Genomic DNA, 21,701 nt, shown 5'->3' with positions numbered 1-21,701 from the left:
CATCTGAGTGAGTCACACGTTTCATGCCGGCTGTACTTTCACACTCATTCTGCCTGGTCTCAGACCACGTCAAAGAAGCCTGGCCCACAAGACTGGCAGCTTTTTTCAGGAAAATTCAAGTCTCTGAAGGCAGACACTGCATCTCCCACTTCTGTGCATCCCATTAACTTTCCCTCTTGGCTTATTTCACCCCCCTCCCTGGCCACAGTTTGTTTTTCACAATCTATTAAAAAGTAGATAGTGATTGTAGTGTCACACACCTTTAATCCCTGCACTCGGGAGGCAGAGACAGGCTGATATCTGTGTGTTTGAGGCCAGCCTGGTCTACATAGTGAATTCCAGGACAGCTAGAGCTACATAGTGCGACCCTGTTTCAAAGACAAAATGAGAACAAAGTAGATAGAAAAAAAAAAGTCCACCCTCTCTTCAGAGCCTTGGACTGCTTTGTGAATTAATGCTACTGAGAGGCCATGCCACGCCAAGCTCACTATGAGCTTCTTAGGCACTGTCCATGTTCTGAGAGAACATTCTTTCTTTCGTCAACAAAAAATAATTTAAGAAATAGTAACACAGTTCAGTGTAAAAAAAAAAATCACTTTAGAACATTGGGTCTCAACATGCTATTGCAAGATCCGGTTTGGGGAAATTTGAACGTCTCAGTGAGGGGTTTTCTTTTCCTTTCTGAAAGTGGTATTTTGCCGAGGGAAGAAGAGAGAGAGAGCAGTGACAGAGCCCAAGCCGACCATTGTGCTCCGTGGCTGAGAAACAGGGAGATTGAACAGACCTGAGTTGCATCCCCCTAGGCCCACACACTTGCACCTTCCTTTACCTGGAACCGGTTTCCCCCACGTCTTTGTGTGGCGCCCTGATGCCTTTGCTTCAGGCAGACAAAGGTTGCCATGGTGCTCTGAGGTGGGAGGGACCTTTTAGGAGAGTCGACGACGCTCAAGGCTGCTGATGCCCAAGGGCCGAGAGGTCCTTTCATCTTCCAGGTTTTACAAATGTCACCTCACACAGGGTAAGAAATTGGCAGCTTTTCTTTTACAAGAGCTTCCAAACCCAATTAAGAGACCCATCTTGCAGGTGTCATTTGTCCGGCCTCACAATGATGGTGTGCCTTTTCGGCTCAGACACCCACTGCTGAGCTGCAGCCGATGCTAAGCTGTGATTACAGCTCTGAGGGGATCGATAAGGCAGGCTGCCTTGCAGGCTTGTCACTGGCCTCACAAATTACCATCAGCCTCATGGGCTGAAAAGGGCCAGCCAGCTCCCAAGCAGCAAACACAAGGAAGTCTGCTTTCCACCAACCCAAAGTGGGTTGAGCTCACAAGGGCTTTGTTGAAGCCTGGGCTGAGAGATGCCAGAATTAGTCCTAACCTGGGCCTGGGGCTTCTGAAAATGAGGTTGCATTTACTGAAAAGATGGTTTAGCCTGTGGTAACATTCAAACCTCCCGACACTCTCCCAAGCAAAGAGCCTGGGCAAGCTGCTGATAATATGCAACTCCGTTTTTAGATGCTGCCTTTAGTTTCTACCACTGGACTTGTCAGAGACTCTATGTCTTTGCCCTGAAAACTATGAGTGACAATACAACAAATCTTTATACGTATTTTGAGGATGAAAACTGATTGCACAAACTAGAAGATTCATCTCTCCATACTAAAGACTCAAATTGTATGCCCAGTGGCTCAGAAGTGCTGCTGTTCATGGCTCTGTTCTAGGCTTGTTGGAGTGTTGATGTGTCACATGGAGGAAGCCGATGGTCTTAGAAGGCTAGTGTCCTTGTCCTTACACACAAAACTGAAAATCAAGCATAGTGTGGATATCTTAGGCCTTATTTACATAAGTTGTGGCACATCATAAGAAATTGCACATGCCTGTAATCCCAGCACTTGGGAGGCAGAGGCACGTGGGTCTCTGTGAGTTTGAGGGCAACCTGGTCTACAAAGGGAGTCCAGGACAGCCAAGGCTACAGAGAGAAACCCTGTCTCAGATAAAAACAAACAAACAACAATAGCAGCAACAAAACAGAAAAAGAAAGTGCCATAATGAAGATCATTGTTTTGTTTACTAATTTAAGTAAACTGGGCCTGATGGCCACACCTGTAATCCCAGCACTTGGCAGGCAGAGGCGGGCAGATCTCTACGGAGCCTGGTGTACAGAGCAAGTCCCAGGACAACCAAGGCTACACAGTGAAACTCTGCCTCAAAAACAACAGCAACAACAAAAACAACAACAACACCTAGAGAGAATTATGTTCTAAAATTGCTACTGCATTTTCCCAATTTACAGTGAGTGCCCATTATCCGTAAACACAGAGAGCACAACAATTTTTAAAAGTATAGTCAAAATTGACATAGAGGATGATAGTAAATTGCCAATGTGGAAAATAACAACGATACACAGAAAACCATGAGCAATTCACTGAAAATATAGATGGGGAAATGACCAAAAAGAAAGAAAGAAAGTGGGCTGGAGAGATGGCTCAGGGGTTGGGAGCACTAACTGTTCTCCCAGAGGACCTGGGTTCAATTCCCAGCACCCACATGGCAGCTCGCAACTGTCTGTAACTCCAAAATCTGATACCCACGGACATACATGCACATAAAATAAAAATAAATAAATTTAAAAAAAAAAGAAAAAGAGAAACTATTCAGAGAGAGAGAGAGAGAGAGAGAGAGAGAGAGAGGAATTATGAATAAGGTAATGAGTCCATGGAAACTCAAGCACCTGAAAAATGTTGAGATGGCATCCTCACTAACTCAGGACCGACGAAATGTCCCAAGGGAGATAGAGAGCATGAGGCCACAGGGCTTACCAAATGCTAAGGTATGGTGAAAATTCTACTCTAGGGTCAGGCCTACTGTGAAGAGTGAGACACTTGCCCAGAAATAAGTAGACCATCATTCCAGACCATGCCTCTGAAGACAGCTCGGCTGGCCTCTGCAACCCTGACTGGCTGCCGTCTCTCCGCACACTCAGACTTGATAGTCCTTGTCAAGGACCGCAAGGGTGGCCCAGGAAAATCAGGATTTCAGCATCGGAGCCTGGAAAGGCACCAGGGCTTCACCTAGAGGAGACAGCTCTGACTGTGCATGTTGGGGACATGTGTGGCAGCCCCCTTCTCAAACTGGAAATGGCACCATTTTTGTGACATTAGCCGAGGAGGTTTGGCTGTGTCACACAACCTCTGAAAAGAAGGAAACGGTGAAATTACATTGGGACTTCCCTACGTCATTCTTTTAGAAGTCCAGTTCACAACAGCCATTCATGTCTCAATTACACAGTACAACAGATATGCACATTTACTTATTACATATATTTAATAGCATATTATAGGAAATACCAATATATTTGGTATATATCATATATATTATATATATATGATAATATATGGATGCACACACATATGCACGCATACATACATAATAGAGACTCAATGTGGCCACAGCTGGTGTGAACTCAGTGCAGATGACCATGAAAGTCTGATTTTCCTGCTCCCACCCCTCGAGTGTTGTTATTACAGCCCCCCAAATTCTAATAGTTCATTTTTTTATCAGCTCCCTAATTTAAAGTGACTTCGATGTGACAAAGTGACACAGTCCAAGAATGTAAAGAATTTGGTTTGAGCCAAGACCCTTGCTGGCCCGCCTACATATCTCTGCATTAGAAGGAACAAGAATTTACATCCCTAAGCCCCACTGGAGCCCTGCTGAGTTTGACTTTCTGCAGGCAGGGAGGGGGGTGGCTAGGAACCCACAGTGAGAGGCGGTCCTTTCCCAGCTCTTCTGCAGACTACGTGCAACACAGACCCTATCTCCCACACCGCCGAGATGCCAGGCCTCTTTCCCAGACGGAGGTTGTTTACCTTCCAGGGGAGGGGGGGGGGGGACTTTGTTAATGTGATTACATTAAGAACCTTGACTTGGAAAGATTGCCTTGGATTATCGGAGCGGACCCAGTCCTATCACAGGGTCCTTAAAAGTGGAGACCGGATTTCACATCTGCAGTCAGATCATGACAGTGAAAGAAAGGTCAGCAAGATGGAACACAGCTGCTCTGGGAGGTGAAGATGGGAGTTGCAAGCCAAGGCATTCCAGAAGGCTTTAGAAAACTTGAGGAGGTGGGGAAAATGGATTTTTCCCCTTGGGCTTCTAAGATGACAGTCTTGATTTTTAGCTCATTAAAACCTAGGTCCAACTTACAGAACCATAGGATAAGAAATGAATTTGAAGCCACTAAACTGCCTGTAGCACCCTTAAGAAAAAAGACCATACACTGGAGGCTAAAATGCTGGGTCTTTTTGAAAGGTCTCAGGACTACAGACTGAGGGCCTTGCTTCCTGGTTTAGTTTGGCCACACCAGGCATGTGATCTTCCACAAAGACATTCTCATGTCAGCCCCAATGTTCTCACCCATAAAATATGCGCAGCTATCACTGATTTATCATAGTCTCTGGGCTTCTGAGGAAACAGTACATATACATTTAAAAAAAATTCTTTATTCTAGTTAGTACTACTTTCTCAGTGTTACAACCATGAACTTGACATGAGAAGAATAACATAAAGAGGGGTGATGAGTTGATGTAGTTAATGTAGTTGATCGGCTGTGTTACAAAATGTTTTTTAAAGGCTCACATTTGCCGGGGCATAGTGGGACATTCTTTGAATCCCAGCACTTGGAAGGCAGAGCGAATGGATCTCCGAGCTCAAGGCCAGCCTGCTCTACATAGTGAGTTCCAGGCCAGGACTACATAGTCAAACCCTGTCTTTTAAAAAAAAAAAAAAGGCGTAAATTCCAATCATTCATGCTGAATATCCTGGTGGGATGGGAAACTCACCACGGCTGTCATTTGCATCTGTTGTGTGCCCTCATGTAAGCTCTGCAGTTGTTCACGATGAACACGGAGAACGAATCAAATGTATGCATAGACATAGTAAAAGCCTTAGGTAAGCTGCTGGCTCACAGACAACTAGCACATACAGCCAAGTAGCACATACAGGCAGTGAAGCATGGCCACAGCTGTCACTTGTGGTAAAGACAGGATCCTATGGTGACAGCAAGATCTTAGGTTCTAGAATACAAAGACACAAGGTCGATAACTTCCGAGCCAGAAGCTGAGGGTTACATTGTCAGCTGTTTGTGCCTCAGTTTGCCCGGTTGTCACATAGAGCTCCTAATTCACGGTGCAGTGAGAAGTAAACATCTGGAAAGTGCTTAAGCATGGTGGCCAGCACTGGATACCCCAGCATGTGCCCGTGCCATGGCGAGTGTTCTGTCTACCAGAAGGGCTCCTGGAAATGAGTGCTTGCCTAGAGCTCATGGGAAACAGGACCAGATCCCAGCTACCCCGAGACCAGGCTTTCCCAGCTTTCCTGTCCTCTGGAAGAAACCTAAGGGCACCGCAAGAAGTGACATGGGCACCATTTTCTGTTTGCAGCTGTGGTCCTTTGCAGAGCCCACACTCCCCCCCCCCCCACCCAAAGACTGCCTTCCCTGCTTTCCCCCCACCTTACCTGGATCACTCCTCCCCCTTCGCCAGCTCTTCCAGCCAAAAAGGCCTCTGGCAGCTCCAGCATCTTCCCCAGCCAATCCATCATCACTGTCTCCAGCTCTGTGCAGGCTGGGCTTGCAGCCTGCAATGGGGGTTGGGGGAGAAAGTGAAGGAGCTAAGGCACGCCCCAGGGCCACAGGGCCACAGGGCCACAGGGCCACAGGGCCACAGGGCCACAGGGCCACAGGGCCACAGGGCAGCTGGCCTCTGCACAGAAAGGGGAGACACGGAAAAGCGTTGTTTCTTTGGTGACTTTCATTTGATCAACTTAACAAAAAGTTCACATTTTTTTTTGTTCCCCAGATCCACCGTTGGTGGGGAACCAGCCCCTCGTTTGGTTGCTGTGATTGGAGTGTGTCCTTCCCACATTCGCGTTGAAACCTGAACCCACCACGAGAGTATTAGGAGGTGGGGGAGCCAGCCACACAGGCTGAGTCAACCAGGCTGGGTGGTTCCTTGGTCATGAACCGATGCAAAGTGGGTCACCTCGGGAGTGGATTAGATAGACACAAGGAAGTTCACCCCAGCTTCTTGTGCGTTTCATGCATGCCCGCTGCCCGCTGCCTGCTGCAGTCACACACAGCAGGCTTTGCTGCCAGATGCCAGGAGCACGCTCTTCACACCCTCAAGCTGACTTCTAATGTTCATAACAGATTCAGTGTACGATATTTTGTTCCCCCCCCGCCCCCAGAAAACGGATTGAGACAATGCTGTGTTCTCATTCCTCAGAGACCCCGAGAAACTTCAGGGGTTGGGGCTGCCAGGAAGCCTGGAAGCAAGGCCTGGGCTTGGCAGCATTGACAGAGCTTTACAAGAGGGACATTTCTCTGCTCTTCCTCAGCTTTTTTTTTTTCCAGATATGACCCAGGGATCCATGGTTAGTAGGTCTCTATGGGCCCCTTTTAACTAACCTCACCAACTCCATCATCTCTCCATGCTAGATCACTGGGTGTAAATTGAGAACAGTCCCTGGGTACACCAACCTCCCCAGCCCTAAAACACACACACACACACACACACACACACACACACACACATGCACACACACACACACACACACACACACACACACACACACACACACACACAATTCTCTAGGCATTAACCCTGAAGCAATAGCCCTTAAAATCTCTTAGTCTCAGATTGGCCTCAAATGCTTAAACTTGGCCTCAGATATACCTTCTTTCATCCAGATTGCTGTACGGAGAACGACACCCTTAGGAACCTAGTCCGAGATGCCTGCCTGCGTGTGCACTATGTGCTTCAACATATAACAGAACAATATAGAAAGGCCCACTGGTAGACCTTCCTCTACGGCCATGGGTGAATTTTAGAGTGCAGGATGGCGTCAAGGACATGGGCATTCGTTCTTTCCTTCTGCTAGGCAACACCAGACAAGCCACTCATCTTATGTAGTCTTTTCATTCCCCAGGTAACTTGGTGTCTGGCCTCTCTCTTTTCCTTGCACACAGTAGGTGGCTGGGTTCTCTTGGGTCCAGGCAAAGGTGACTTGAGCCTCCGTTTTCATTTGGATCTCTACCTAAAGGCCACAACATGGTGACGAGGGTGCTTTTATAGATTCTGGCATGATGTACTGGTAGCAAGAGGAACAAAGACCTTCTCCCTGCTGGTCAGATGGTCATCCCCATCCTGGTGAGTTCTACTGTAGCTAGGCTAATCCTAATCCCAGGCACAGGAGCTAGCATTCTGTGTTATGAACCACAGCTACCAAGCAACACAGTCTTTGGGTCAGGAAAGCAGGCATTTCCTCACTCAAGATCATTCTAGAAAAGCAGAGGTTGATGCTGGGTCTCCAGATGTAGGAACAGTAGAACTACCCCCAATGAAACCTGCCACTATAATGTCACTCAGCCTAGGCCAGATCTGTTCCCAGAGGAAGGAAGTCTCAAGTGCCTGACAGAAAAGCAATGAGAACAGTTAGGCCTTCCCACGAGCTGTCACTCCTGCTTGCCCAGCTCCTGAGGATCCCAGCTTGAAGAAAAGCAGGTGCCATGTTGTGAAGCAGAGAGCTCAGCTGAGCTCTGCTGGCTGCTTAGAATTCAGAAGCCGTTTGCCCTTCTATATCCTAGACCCTCACTCAACGCTAGTCAACACCATTTGGCTCCAACGCACGGACAAGGGAGATACACTCGCTATCTAGAGAGTCAAAGACAATTCTAAGATTTGGTTAACTCTTCATGGTGTGAGCAGGCCCAGAACCTGAGAGTCGATGGCACCTGCATCAAATCTCTCCTGAAGCACACAGTTGGGGCACAGAGAACAAGGAGACCTAGGCCAGATGCTTTCAGAGGAGGGACGTGTCTAACTCTTTACTCCATGTAGAAAGAGACCTCACACAGGGAGGGATGAATGACCTGCAGGCAGGCAGGGACAAGACTATTTTCAGTGCTTTTCCTCTGTATATTTGCCCATCAGACAGACCGGGCAGTAGTAGCCTGGTTGGAGGGGGGGGGCGGGGCAGATGGAATGAGACAGGGCTGGTAGCATTCTCAGACTTCGGGGTGCACAGCAATCTTCTGGTCTTCGGGGAACGCAGAATCCAGCCTTGGGATGCAGAAGCTTCACTGCCTTGAACTGGGATTTTGATTCAAATTGAATCTTATTCAAACAAACAAACAAACAAACAAACAAAAAGCCAAACAGCCCTGTGCAGAATCCTCTTCTCTTCTCTTCTCTTCTCTTCTCTTCTCTTCTCTTCTCTTCTCTTCTCTTCCCTTCCCTTCCTTTCCTTCTCCTCCCCTCCTCTCTCCCTCTCTTCCCTCCCCTCTCTTTCCCCCCCACTTCCTTTCTTTCCTTTTTCCTCCCTCCTTCCTCTTCTCCTCTATCTTTCTCCTTCCTCCCACTCCTACTTTCCATTCGGAATTTCTGCAAAGCGGGGGCCCTACTACCTACAGGTGACATCCCACCTGGGCAGGGCAGGAGATCCGTGGGGCAAGGAGAGAGAGAGAGAGAGGAATTCTGGGAAGAAGAAGGATCGCCACCAGGAGAAAGGAGAGACCTAAAGTGAAGAGAGGAAGGCCGCCGTGGGTTAGTTGGAGGAGAAGCACAGGGCTGGCGGCGTGGATGGAGAATCCAGATGAAGAACACCAACAAGTATTTGGGATTATGGATGGGAGGTAACTTGATAGAAGTTATTGGAAGCAGATGACATGGGATTGAGGCAGGGATCCCATGCCTGCCACACTATGGGAGGTAGTTTAGAGGATAAGATATCTGCCCTGCCCCAGGTAAAATAAGGCTATTTTAAAATATAACAAATGTCTGTGTCTTGATTGATTGCTAGCCGGGCCTACAGGTAATACAGATTTTTTTTTTTTTTTTTTTTTGGTTTTTCGAGACAGAGTCTCTCTGTGTAGCCTTGGCTGTCCTGGACTCACTTTGTAGACCAGGCTGGCCTCGAACTCGCAGCGATCCGCCTGCCTCTGCCTCCCGAGTGCTGGGATTAAAGGCGTGCACCACCACGCCCGGCAATACAGATAATTTTAAAAAACAATACCTGTGTGCAGAGGAATCCCCTCCCCATGCAACCCCACCACAGCCTCTTGGAGATACTCACCCAGGAGAAGCCAATGCAGCCGATAGCCCCGCACAACATGTCTGCGATCATGGCTGGGTAGGAACTAGCCGTGGGGAAGTAAGCAAAGAAATAGGGACTGTGCCAGTGTGTCACCTGTGGGGAGGTAGACAGTTACTCCAGGGCAAAAGGGGGTCAGACTGCGCTGAACGAGGCTGGGAGTTCTTCCTCCAGGATGCGTGCAGAAGGCAACTGGGACAGAGGTTCTCAAATCCAATCACTGTACTCTCACCTCATTGTCACTAGAGTGTTCTGTCCTGTTCTATGTTTGAATGTCTTTGCTAGCCAAGAAATTCTGGCTTCATAAGGTAATATGAGAAATTATTATAATCTGTCATAACACATGAACTCCCTAGGTGGGGATCATAACAAGGCTGCGTCAGGTTCTTGCTGGGTGCTCTGGATGCTCCATCGGGCAACTGTGATCCTAGAGTGAAAAGCTCGGTTTTCCTAAAACTACCCTAGTAAGTTCAGTTGCCTTAGTGTGTTTTGTTCTTAGTGGCCAATTTTTCTTGTTTTTAAAGATTTGTTTAGTAGGATCTCTTCCCACTGGCTTGTACAGGCTGCTCCCTCCAACAACCAGCACCCTGAAGAAGAAGGAGGAGGACGAGGAGGAGGAGGAGGAGGAGGAGGAGGAGGAGGAGGAGGAAGAAGAAGAAGAAGAAGAAGAAGAAGAAGAAGAAGAAGAAGAAGAAGAAGAAGAAGAAGAAGAAGAAGAGCTGTTATGGGGCTGGAAAGATGGCTCAGTGGTTAAGAACACTGTCTGCGCTTCCAAAGCACCCGGATTCAATTCCCAGCACCCACACGGCAGCTCACAACTGTCTCTATTTCCAGTTCCAAGGGATCTGACACGCTTACCCTGACACTAATGCACATAAAATAAAATTAAATAAATGTTTTGCTTTGGCTTGGCTTTTTTGAGACAGAGTTTCTCTGTGTAGCCTTGGCTGTCCGGAACTTGCTTTGTAGACCAGGCTGGCCTCGAACTCACAGAGATCCGCCTGCCTCTGCCTCCCGAGTGCTGGGATTAAAGGCGTGCACCACCATGCCCAGCTCAAATTATTATTATTATTGAAAAAAGAGCTGTTACCCCTGTTTCCCATAATGGCTGCTGTCCCCCCTGCCTCCTCCAGCGCACAGGGAGCAAACACCTACTCTGTGTCATCCCTGAGTTAGGTACAGAGGAAAAGCTCAGGTTGGTGGGGAGGAAACGCACTGAGGTAGTGATTTAGGGAATTCCAGGGACGATGGAAACCAGGGCTGTGGTGAGGACATGTGGACCATGGGTTCATGGGCAGAATATTTTCCTTGCACATGCTGAAACACTAGCCCCAAATGGCAGTATTGGGAGGCAGGACCCTGGCGAGTGCTTAGATCATGAGAGTGGGGCTTGCATGGTGGGATCCGGGTGTGTATAAGGAGCTAACAGACTGATCAGAGACTAACAATTCCAGAATGCACGGAGGGCGCCGACACTACCTACTTGGCAAGTTTGGACACCAACCTCATCCCACCCCCAGAATTTCATTAAACAACAACAAAAAATAATAATAATTCTGCTTCTGAGATGTTGAAAGCTATCTATTGTGTAGTGATTTGTAGCAGGCTAAGGAAATATTTCTTTCTCCAAAGTTCAGAATACTACATGGTTCTGAACAAAAGATTAATCCCAGCACTCAGGAGGCAGAGGCAGGCAGATCGCTGTGAGTTCGAGCCCAGCCTGGTCTACAAAAGCGAGTGTAGGACAGCCAAGGCCACACAGAGAAACCCTGCCTTGAAAAACAAAAACAAAAGATTCTGGGAAAACGGTCCACTTCTGATTCCCTAAATCAAGGAGCTTGGTTTCTTTCTGTATTGTTAGCCAGGTTAGGCCATCTCAGACTTCTTCCTCCAGACTCTACTCAAGTAAACTTTTCATTGTCGTAGATTATAAGACAAAACTCTGTGGGGTTTTAAGATCTCTGAAATCAGGATGTTCCTTCCTCTGTAAAGAATATTCGCAAGGAAACTACCCTCTGGACAGAGTACAATTTTCTGTGATGAGGCCACTATGCACAGCCTTAAGTTGATATCTTTAAAAAAAAAAAAAAAGAATATGTTTAATTTTTTAAAACGATATGCCTGTCCGGGGGAAGAGATTTCACAAAGTGAACTGCCAGCAAAGACAGAAAGCAAGCATTCATTCTTCACCAGTGTATAAGGAAAGACGATCCCTGCGAGCAAGAGGGGCCTAGATCCTGTTGTTATCGAAGCTGGGAGCTCAAATCACTCCATGTAAACATTGAACTGAAGATGAAAGTAAGGGTCTGCAGGATGTGAGGGGCGTTGGGTGTCAGGCAGAGAAGGAGCTATTAGCAGGAAGAGGTTAAGTGTGGTGGGGGAGGAGGGGGAGAGCAGAGAGCTAGCTCTCTAAGCACTGCAGCCTACAAAGCCGCTCTCTGTAACTTAGAAAGCCCTCATCCAAACCCGACCTCCAAAAACTTGACAAACGCTGCAGCCACCAGGTCTGCGTGCTTTGGTATAACACCTTGCTGTGGTGTGGCTCTTAAGACTCCCCCAGAGCTCTGTGAGGAGGCAGTGAGAGGCCTTTCTTTGGTGATTTGCCCTCAAAAAAGACTGAAACGACGGTGGCCCCTTTGTCTTTCTCTGCATTGCTTTCCAGCCACGAGGCGAGTAGGTTTTCCTTTGCCTTACACTTCTGCCATGGGGCAGTGGCTCACCCCAGGCTAAGAGCAGTAAGATCAGTGAGTCCTGGAGTTGAACCTCCAAAACTTTAAGGTGAAGTGAACCTTATTCTTGTGTAAAGTCTATTGCTCCAGCCATCTGTTACAGAGTTAGAAAGCTGATTAGCACGTTGCTGGTTTTTTTTTTCTTTCATAGCCTTTGCAAAGATATAAACATGTCTTTTTCTCAGTAAAACCACATATTAGGCATTTATGTGCCAGGAGCAAGCCCCGATTATGAAGATAGCCAACTAGGAAGGCTCATTAAAAAACTGGAAGATTCCAGCAAGGCTTGTTGCACGTCTGTCTGTCTCCAGGCCTGGGAGTGGGATAGAGCCAGAGGGAAAAAGTGAGAGTGAAAGAAAATCAGGGTTAGCAAGAACAGGAAGGGGGGGGGGAGGAAAGGGGGAGGAAGGGAGGGAGAGGGGGAGGGAGGCTGACAGTGGGTCTCTGAGGCTCTGGAGAACTTCACAGGCTGAGTGATGTGTTCAACAGAGCAGGACTGGGGCCCATGGGGCTTTAGAAAGAAAGAAAAAAAAAAAAAAAGAATGTTCAGATAAAAACCAAAACATCTGTAGCGGTAACGCGCTTGTCTTTGCGGAAATGCCTTTATGAAGTGTAATTGCAAAGGCCCATAGAGGAAGAGGCCAAAGCCTGCACAAATGTACAGGGCCAGAGGGCACAGCTGGGGCCCAGGGCCTCAGTTTCTTTCAGGTACCTGGAGGCTCCACACTGTCTGCAGCTCTGTCTCTCTTCACTACTCAAGTCTTGGGAAAGGCCGGGGTGACTCTAGACTGGAAAGGGCACTCCTCTGCCTTACTCTCTGTGAATAGTCACAGGGCATGTGGACTGGATGGTCCCACACTGGCTCTGCACAGCCCAGGCTCTTGATCTAACTTCTACCCAACCACAGGGCTAGCAGGGCTGCCTGGATCTGTCACCCAGGGGGCTCACTCCCAGAACCTCTGCATCTCCCACTTTTGCTCTGCACAGTAAATACTCCTATAGTGTGTAGACTCCTGCAGGAAGTGTTTACATATTTCCAGCACTGCAGGCCCTGTACTCCTGCTCTGCCTGACATTTGCCTGTGCCTCCCTGCACTGGCTTTATGCTGACCGGCTTAGTTTATTTGCTCAACTGGCAGGCTAGAGCCAGAATTTTGAGTTTTGCTCAAAGAACAAATGCCAGGGGGAAATCTCCTGAAGATGAAACTTGACAAGGGCTGTGAGAGCTGTTCTGGAACTGAGGAGCTTACTCTGAAGCCTGCGACTTTGGCTGACTACACGCCTCCCCCCAGAGCCTCTGTATTCTATCTGAAAACAAAAGCGGGTACCCACTATCTCGGACTGCCACCCCCCCCTCACCCCCAGCTCTGCATAACACATGCTTGTTTCTTATTCTCCTTACACCCACAAGTACCTAAGTGCTGGTGGTGAGGTGGGCAATCTGCCAGTTTTACCAGCACCAGACCCAGGCTTTACACATGATTTGGGGATCAGAGTCAGACCCATTTGTTTGGAGACATGGTAAGGGGTAGGCTTTTAGGTAAACTGCTTGGTGAATAAAGTAGGACTGAGGTTCACTGCAGCCCTTTAATCCCTCTGACTATCAGGGACAGTTTAGCTATTCTGTGCCTTTGGGCAGAGCCTGTGCACACTGCTGATGCCCAAACAAAATGAAGAAAACATTCCCTCTGCACATGAAAGTTACCCTTTGGCAGAGAGCAAAATGGTACAAGTACCTTTATTTAGGATAATTAATTTGATCATTTGCAATCAACCATCAGGAGCTTTTTTTTTTTTTCCCTTTGCCATCACAAGATAACACTCTAGGAACTAAGGATGGTGGAGTGAGTGCTGAGTCTTGGAGACTTTGGGAGAAACCCCTTGCACTGCCTTTGGAGGGCATGTAGTTTGGATTTATCATTTACTACCCCCATGAGAACTTTGTGAAGCACCTAAACTCTCCAAACCTCAGTCGTCTAAGCTGGAACCAAAACTGCAATAGGAGTTTCTCTTCTGCTTACCTGTGGCAGTTACCCCATGACATCAGAAGTGTAATTTCCAGGAGGTGACACATTAGCATAAGCCCTGCTGTCATCTGACCTCAAGTACATACTCACCCCTGGCATGATTATCTTCTCAATGTCTCTGATTATGTCCTCATATGCTTCTGGTTCCTGGGGAGCAGTGGTGGGGATCAGGGACCGAAGGTAGCCAGGCTCCACATCAGGGTACACTGGACGTCTTTCAATGCCTTCCAGATAGTCAGCTATATAATCCACCATCTCCTTCCCTCTCCTCCGGAATTCACTTGAATCCATGTTGAGAACTGTCCATGGAGGAAATAGAAATCCCAACAAAGCATTACACCTCTGGGGCAAGTCCAGGGAGCAGTGACTCTACATTTTCAAGAGCACCTCATCTCCAACTCAGCATCCTTTGCCTTCTTCCCTGTCTGGATGAGACAGACATGCCACTGGATCCACACAGTGCAGCACAATGCCCATCCCACACCCCATAGAACACTCAGCAGAAGGTACATCAGCACCTTTTTTTTTTTGTTTGTTTTTTTTGGTTTGGTCTCTCTGTGTAGCCTTGGCTTTCCTGGACTCGCTTTGTAGACCAGGCTGGCCTCGATCGAACTCAGAGCGATCTGCCCCGTCTCTGCCTCCCGAGTGCTGGGAATACAGGCGTGCGCCACCACGCCCGGCCACAGCACCTTCATTTCTTTAAAAAACGCATTTTCAGTAAAATGCAAGAAATACACATTCTTACATTCTTCCAGCTGTAATGACAAACACTGGTCCACATTCTGCCTGCACCCTGTGTTAACCATTTGAAAGAGAGCCTTGCACTTTGGGCCCCATCTTTCAGCTGAGAGATAAAGATGGTAGTGCCAACCCCTGAGGAACAGGTCAGAACATAACCATGATCTATGGGAGCTCAGCCCAGAGCCCAGGACAGCACAGCCCTGGCCAAAGCTAGAGATGGCTTTTCCTGGAATCCTATCTTCTGATCACATGCTCCTTTCCCTACAATCTGCTTGTCACGGTGGTGCTTTCTTTACTGTACCCACGTCACACACAGGAGCTGCTCTCAGAGTTCATGTTAGTTACTTTCCTTCAACACTGCAACAACCTGAGTGAAGCCAACAAAGTTATTTTCCCCACGGGGCTTACCGCAGCATGCTTGGGATGAAGGTCATGAGACAACCTTTTTGCGGTGCATTTGAAGGGTCATTTCAAACAGTAAAAATCGCCAAAAGAACAACAACAAAAAAAACCCAAACCCAAAACCAACCAACCAATAAAACAAACAAAAAAGCAACATAAAGGACGAGGTCAAAACAGATTGGGGAAAAAAAGGACTCTTGATTTACATCACTAGAACTGAAACACAGGCAGGGTACTGTGCCTTGCTCAGCCTCAGAGGAGTGTGTATGCGTTTGATGATTCACAGAGTTTCCTGGCTGAGCACTTGGTCACAAAGGCATAGTGAGCCTTAATTGAGAATTCGGATACAAGTTAGCATGCCAGAGAATCTAAATTTCTGCAACTTATGTATAGTAAAAATAAATAAATAAATAAACAAATAAATAAATAAACAACAATCAGCTGTATTTGCAAAACAAGAAAGATGGACAACCCCCTAGAATCCTATCATCCCCAATTGTAACATGTATCTTTCCTAAAGTGTTCCTAAATTCACAAGAGACAATTGAATGCTTAAACAAAGGATACATTTCTAAATCCCTCCCTTAGTCCAGAGCTTTGTAATTGAAGATGGATTTTCCATCAGAATAAGTACTGGGGATGAGGCAAATCCATTGTGATTAGCAATGGGGCTGACCTTCATGTCGCGTTCCCAGCACTTCTCCATGCTCGCCTTTGTCTGGGATGGGAGGGGGGGAGGCTTGGACAGATTTTTGTGATGTTAAATGCATTAGAAATGATTCATCACACACTTTTTTTTTAAAGTGGGAAGACGGACTTTTTATTCAAGAGTATTGCATAGGGGAAGGAGTTTGACCTCAACTTTGAGATGCCAAGGACAGATGGGGAATTGTAGCCAAAGGGGATTACCTAGAGCTCTTCAGAGGAGTGAAGCCCACCCTATACATATACTTCTAACTACAAAAGGCAGTTGATTGGATTGACTCACATGCTCAGGGGCTGTTCATTTCCACAAGCTAGAGGACTAGAAACCAGTTGCCACTTATGCCCAAGATACCGGAAGCCTCAGGACAAGAACGACCCAAGGATGCAGTCTGAGCCAGAAGTCACGGGCCCTGAAGGTGGCTCGGGGAGTCACTGGGTGCTGGTATTTATAGACAGGCTGAAGAAGCTGAAGTCCAATGTCCACAGGTCAAGGCAGCAGCAAAACCGGGTGCCTGCCAAGGGCAGAGCAATGGGGCTCTCTCCTTCCGCCTTTGGATTCATCTGACCCAGCCTACCGGTGATGCTCAGATTCAAGGCTAATCTTCTTCTAAGTTCACTGGTAACGCATTCCCAGAAGCACCAAGAAATGTGCTTTATCGATTTCCTAGGTGTCTCTCATTCCAACCAAATTACAACAGAGGACGGCCATGACTGGAGGTGGTAAACCCAGTGGGTAAGAAAAATGACTGAGGACACGGCAGTTAGGCTCAGGGTTGGGAGCTGGCATGCTGGATCAGATACCAAGGGCGGAAAAGAGCTGAGATGCTACACAATTAAATAATAGCAATAAATGCCCAATAGGCTTTGCATGGCTTCTTTGTCAAACTAGGCTTAAGGTGACAAATGCTAGGTTAGGAGGTAGCTGGTATTCAGGGACAACATGCCTGATCAGGACTTTTCCTTCCTCCTGTGTTTTCACCCAGGCACGATTTATAGATGACCCAGCCCCCATTTCAGTGCATTCGGGTGCATATTTCAGCCACTGAGTGCTTGGAAGACAATGATGATGCATAAGATAAGATATGAATTATAGCAACAGTGAGTGCTAAACCAGCAACAGAAGGGAAGCCATACTGATAAACGAGTTTCTGTCACATGCCTTCTCCTGATGGCATTACCACACACTGTGAGCTGGCTATAGGCAGACAGTGTACCTCATTTGCTGAATATCGCCGTCATTACCTACTTCTCCCTCTATTAGTGGGAAGGTGTGTGTGTGTGTGTGTGTGTGTGTGTGTGTGTGTGTGTGTGTGTGTGTGTGTGTGTGAAATCCCCAAGGCTGGGACTCAGGGTCAAGAGATGACCTACACTGACAGACCCTGACACGGCGCATACACCAACACGCTCCGTGAATTTGCTACCATACAAACCCTCGTCTTTTCTTAACTGAAAAAAAAAAATCAAGATAATGATAATACTAGCACAATGATTTTTATTGTGAGTATTAAATAAATGCGTACAAATAGGTTTGAACGGTGGGACTGGCCACTCAGGAACTGCCATTTATAGTAGCTCCCGTTGTGTAGATTTTAATCTTCTGAGGTTTCAGTTACTTGCAGTCAACTGCAAAACCCAGAAACATTAAATGGAAAAATATACGACTTGTAATTTTTTTTTTAAGTTGTGTACCATTTTGAGCGGCACGATGACGTCTGTGCCTTCCTGCTCCGTGTCACTCAGTACATGAATCATCCCTCGGGGTACCGGGGTTCCCCACTGTGTGTACTACCTGCCTGTTAGTAGTCACAGCACAGCTGTTCTTCTGTCCAAGTGAGCCTTGAACTGATGCAGTGCCTGCTCTGCGGCCTATTAGCTATGGTTAACTTCTTTCTGGGTCTCACTTACTAAATACTCGTCTTCACAGGATGCATTTCTGCCCTTTGTTTTTTTTCAGGTAGCCCCTGTAGGTCTTGAACTGTTATCACCTCGTGAATAACAGACGATTGCTTTAGTAACTTTTCATTATAATTCTTAAAGCAAAGCTCTTATCTTTTCTGCGTGTTTTTGTTTTGCATTAAAAAAAATTCTAATAGTGGAAAGCATTTAATTTTTGTATCATTTCGTTAGGACGGATTTTTTTTTCCTAGAGATATTTGGCTCTAGTGTTTTTAAATTAGACTGCCAAATTTCTCTGAGCACACATTTTTATCAGGTTACTCTTTTAATGAGGAGTGCTGTACAGTCACTGGGTTAATCTTAAACTTTACCCGTCTCGTAAGCATGAGTGGCTCTTTTAACTTTGACTATTGAAATCAAATATTGGTCTGGTGTTTCTTTGACGTTTGGATTTCTTCATTTATGAATTACATATTTGTCAAAATTTTTCCACTTGGATATTAGCAATTAAAAATTTTCATTGCAAGGATTCTAACTTATAAAAGCTTCTACCTTCAAATCTAAGATGTGTTTTGTGACATTTCCCTCATTTTGCCTGATCTTATTTGGGATGATTTTATTCTGACTTATAGGAGTAAGAATAAAGAGCTCTTATAAGAGATTTGATTTTTATACGGCAAAATCTCACAAATTCTCCTTTATGATTTAGATCTTGTATGTGATTTCTATTCCTTCAGAAGTAACTTTTTTTTAATCCTACAACATCCTTTTATTTATAACATTCTATCATCTCCATATTTTTGAGACCAGTGCCATTTGTGAAACAACTTTAAGTCATATATGTGTAAAAGTAACTTTTTTTTTTCAGTCTCTTTTTGTCCTTCCAAGGGAAGGTCACATGTTGTAGGAAGCTGAAGTCTCTAAAAGAGAAGCTCTACCAAACTGAGAGAGAGACCCGCAGCCTCCGAGAGCACCAATGGTGTCTTTCAACTGGGAATGAGATAGTTTTATGGACAAAGCAGGATGTGCCAGGGAGAAAAACAAACAGGCATGTGCCAACTCGCTATGAAAGGAAATAGCCGTAGTCAAACTGTAATCTAATGCCTGGTTATTCTTTTCAAACCGTCCTGTCATTTATTTGAAGATTATTTCCCACTGAAACCTTTGCAGAAGGTACTTAGAGCAAAGCCTCAGGAGACTCTTGTGCTCCTCTGGAGCTGTCTGATATTCATGGCTCCACGTTGGGCAAATATTAGCTGGAAGATGTAGACTGTGATAAGGGCGACGGCCCTACACTTCTCCAGACCCCTGAAAGGGTTTGTGTTGACACAACCCGATATGTCTCGGCAGCAGCTGCGCCACATGGATTTCTGCATGCAGCCCCTGTCATAGTTGATGCATGTGCTGTAAGCCAGGCACCTCCCTGGATGTTTTATTATCGTCAGCGACAGTCAACACGGCTCCATACCCAGGGGCCTCAGGAAGATACAAACTCCCCTGAACTCTCTCAAGCCTCCTCCCTGATGTTACTGGTGTTTTTGTAACTTACTCTTCCACTGTGGTCCTCTGGTAACTGAGAAGGAATGAATAAATAAATGAATAAATCAGTTTGGCCTTCTAACTATTTTATTTCTGTTCTAGTCTATGTTGGATCTTATTCTGCTTTTATGACAACTCAGACACCAGGTTATCACATCTCTGGTAGAGTCATAGCTACTGTAGCGATGCCCACAACCACAGCCTCATGTGCTCTGTGATCGGGATGTTTTTCACCATGCCCAGGCTACAGTTTCTATCTACTCTCTGCCATGTCATGTCTTACAATTTCCTCCTTCCTTCCTTCCTTTGTTTTGCTTTGGTTTTTTGTTTTGTTTTGTTTTGTTTGTCTTGGGGTGTGTGTGGATTTTGTTTTGTTTTATTTTATTTTATATTTTTGAGACAGGGTTTCTCTGTGTCGCCTTGGCTGTCCTGGACTCACTTTGTAGACCAGGCTGGCCTCAAACTCACAGAGATCCGCCTGCCTCTGCCTCTTGAGTGCTGGGATTAAAGGTGTGCACCACCACGTCTGGCCACTTTATGAGATTTCACTCTTTCTCCACAGTCATTTTCCAGAGCCCCATCCAGGCCCCCTCTGATATTCTTACTAGTTCAGTAGGGGAGGGGGTGCTTTAAGAACTCTACTCCCATGGGACCTTGGTGAAGAATTTTGCTTGCAGACCTGAAGCTCACCGTGGTGTGTTCCAGGGTGTGAGTTTCTGTGTGCTGAGGGAAGGACAGTTCTGAGCGCACATTCATAGTCCTGCCTAGCAGTTCACATTTTCCATGCTTCGATCCAAAACCATAAAAAAAAAGTTTCTAGCCATGAGAAATCTCTACTAATTGAACAACGACTATCTGATGCCTCACCTCAACAACAACACAAACTCCAGAGTCCCCTGAGCCTTTTTAGACTTGAAAGATGCTGGCTAAACGAAAGGTGTTTTGTTGTTGTTGTTATTGTTTTTGTTTTGTTTTGTCGTTTTTGTTTTTTCAAGACAGGGTCTCTCTGTGTAGCCTTGGAAGGTTTTTTAAATAAACTTTCTGCGAGCATTTTTCTGCTGGTGGCTGTGAACCACAGGAACAGTTAGGGTCGGCTCAAGAGCAGCCTTGGTATGTGCCAGTGTCAGGCGACCCAAGGTCAAGGGTGCTTCTTTAGTTACCATGGAGCCTTCAACCTTCAACCTTTCTAAGGTTTCCTGTCAACTTCTGCAAAGGCAAACAGGCATGAAAGCACCCCCAGGAGCGCCATCGGCAGGATGAAAAGAGGCTACATGCTGAGTGCCTGCAGCAGAGTCCACACTCAGTAAAAACTTTTATTAGTTATCAGGGAAGTATTGTGCAGGGGAAGGTGGGAGTGTGGGGCCCTCCCCTCTCCTCTCCTCCCCTCCTCTTCTCTTTTCCTCTCCTCTTCTCCCCTCTTCCCCCTCTCCTTTCCTCCCCTCCCCCTTCTTCTCCTCTCCTCCCCTCCCCCTCTTCTCTTTTCCTTTCCTCTCCTCTCCTCTTTTCTCTTTCCCTTCTTCACCCCAGGCTAGACTGAGACTCACTATGTAGCTCAGGATGGCCTTGTGCTCCTAATCTTCCTGCTTCTGCTTCCCAAGCTTACAGACCACATCCTATTCTATTATACACAGGAAGCAAATTATTCTAGTGTTTTAAGTAAACAGAAAATGTCCTGAGCAAAAGCACCTCACTGTTTGGCTTTAGAGGCCACTCTTTCACATTCTTACTTGCGATTCTGCCCTAAGACTCACAAACTTCCCTTTATAGAGGGGAAACTCTGCCGTTCTACAGCCACCATTTCCTTTTTCAGTCTTGAGAAGCAGGCTGCTGCACTCACCACAGATTTTCTAAAAGTCAGAGCCAGGGGATACGGAGCCAGAGCTTAGAGCTCAAGTCTGTGCTCGTGTCTGATTTGGGTGGCTTGGGTTTCTGGCCACTGATGATGCAAGAAAAGAGGTAAGAAACCAGGGTCCCACAGTCTGCTTCATGGGCATGATCTCAGTGACCTAAAGACCTCCCACTAGAGTCTCGTCACCTGCCAATTGCACCACTCTGGGGTGCAGTGTAATACGTGGATGTTTGGCGGACACTTTGCTGAACCCCAGCATACCTGCCAGGACTCTTAACAAATAAGAAGGATGAAGCACGGAAAGGCTGACTGCTAGCAAGGTCACGTTTCCGCCAAATTCAGGCAGTCTGCCTCCTGCTATCTATCACTGGACTAACTCTGAGCATCTTAACAGATGTTGCAAGCGCCCATTGCTTGACAGCCTCCAGAAGAGTAGCCTAAAGCAGCATCAGGACTTGAAACCCAACCATTTGCCGAGCCTCAGGCACAGCCATGCTTCCCAAATGCTTCCTAGGGCACACAGCATAGCAGCTTCCCAGGCACCTTAGTTGGTGAGAGGCCGTGCTCACCACAAAGGGAAGCCGGAACAGAAGAAGGTCGTGGGGCTGGGATAGCACCTGTTGAGATAGGACCACAGCCAGGCCCTCAGGCTTAGTCCACTTGTG

The 21,701-nt window shown here is 46.7% G+C and overlaps 1 protein-coding gene across 3 annotated transcripts in view; it reads right to left on the bottom strand.

The window, feature by feature from the left end:
• Positions 1–21,701, bottom strand: part of DDC (dopa decarboxylase) — a 91,130-nt gene that overhangs the window by 58,004 nt on the left and 11,425 nt on the right. For all 3 annotated transcript variants that reach the window (XM_084798335.1, XM_084798336.1, XM_084798337.1), the window contains exons 2-4: positions 13,995–14,203; positions 9,132–9,245; positions 5,517–5,636 (exon numbers count right to left, since the gene is read on the bottom strand). In XM_084798335.1, coding sequence (XP_084654461.1) covers positions 5,517–5,636; positions 9,132–9,245; positions 13,995–14,195 — 435 coding nt within the window. In that variant the 5' untranslated portion in view covers positions 14,196–14,203. The remainder of the gene's footprint in view (positions 1–5,516; positions 5,637–9,131; positions 9,246–13,994; positions 14,204–21,701) is intronic.

The sequence above is a fragment of the Acomys minous genome (genome assembly GCF_964271855.1).
Source record: "Acomys minous genome assembly, chromosome: 10".
Lineage (NCBI taxonomy): Eukaryota > Metazoa > Chordata > Mammalia > Rodentia > Muridae > Acomys > Acomys minous.
Note: the sequence above shows the minus strand (reverse complement) of the source record. Positions and strands in the feature narration are given on the sequence as shown.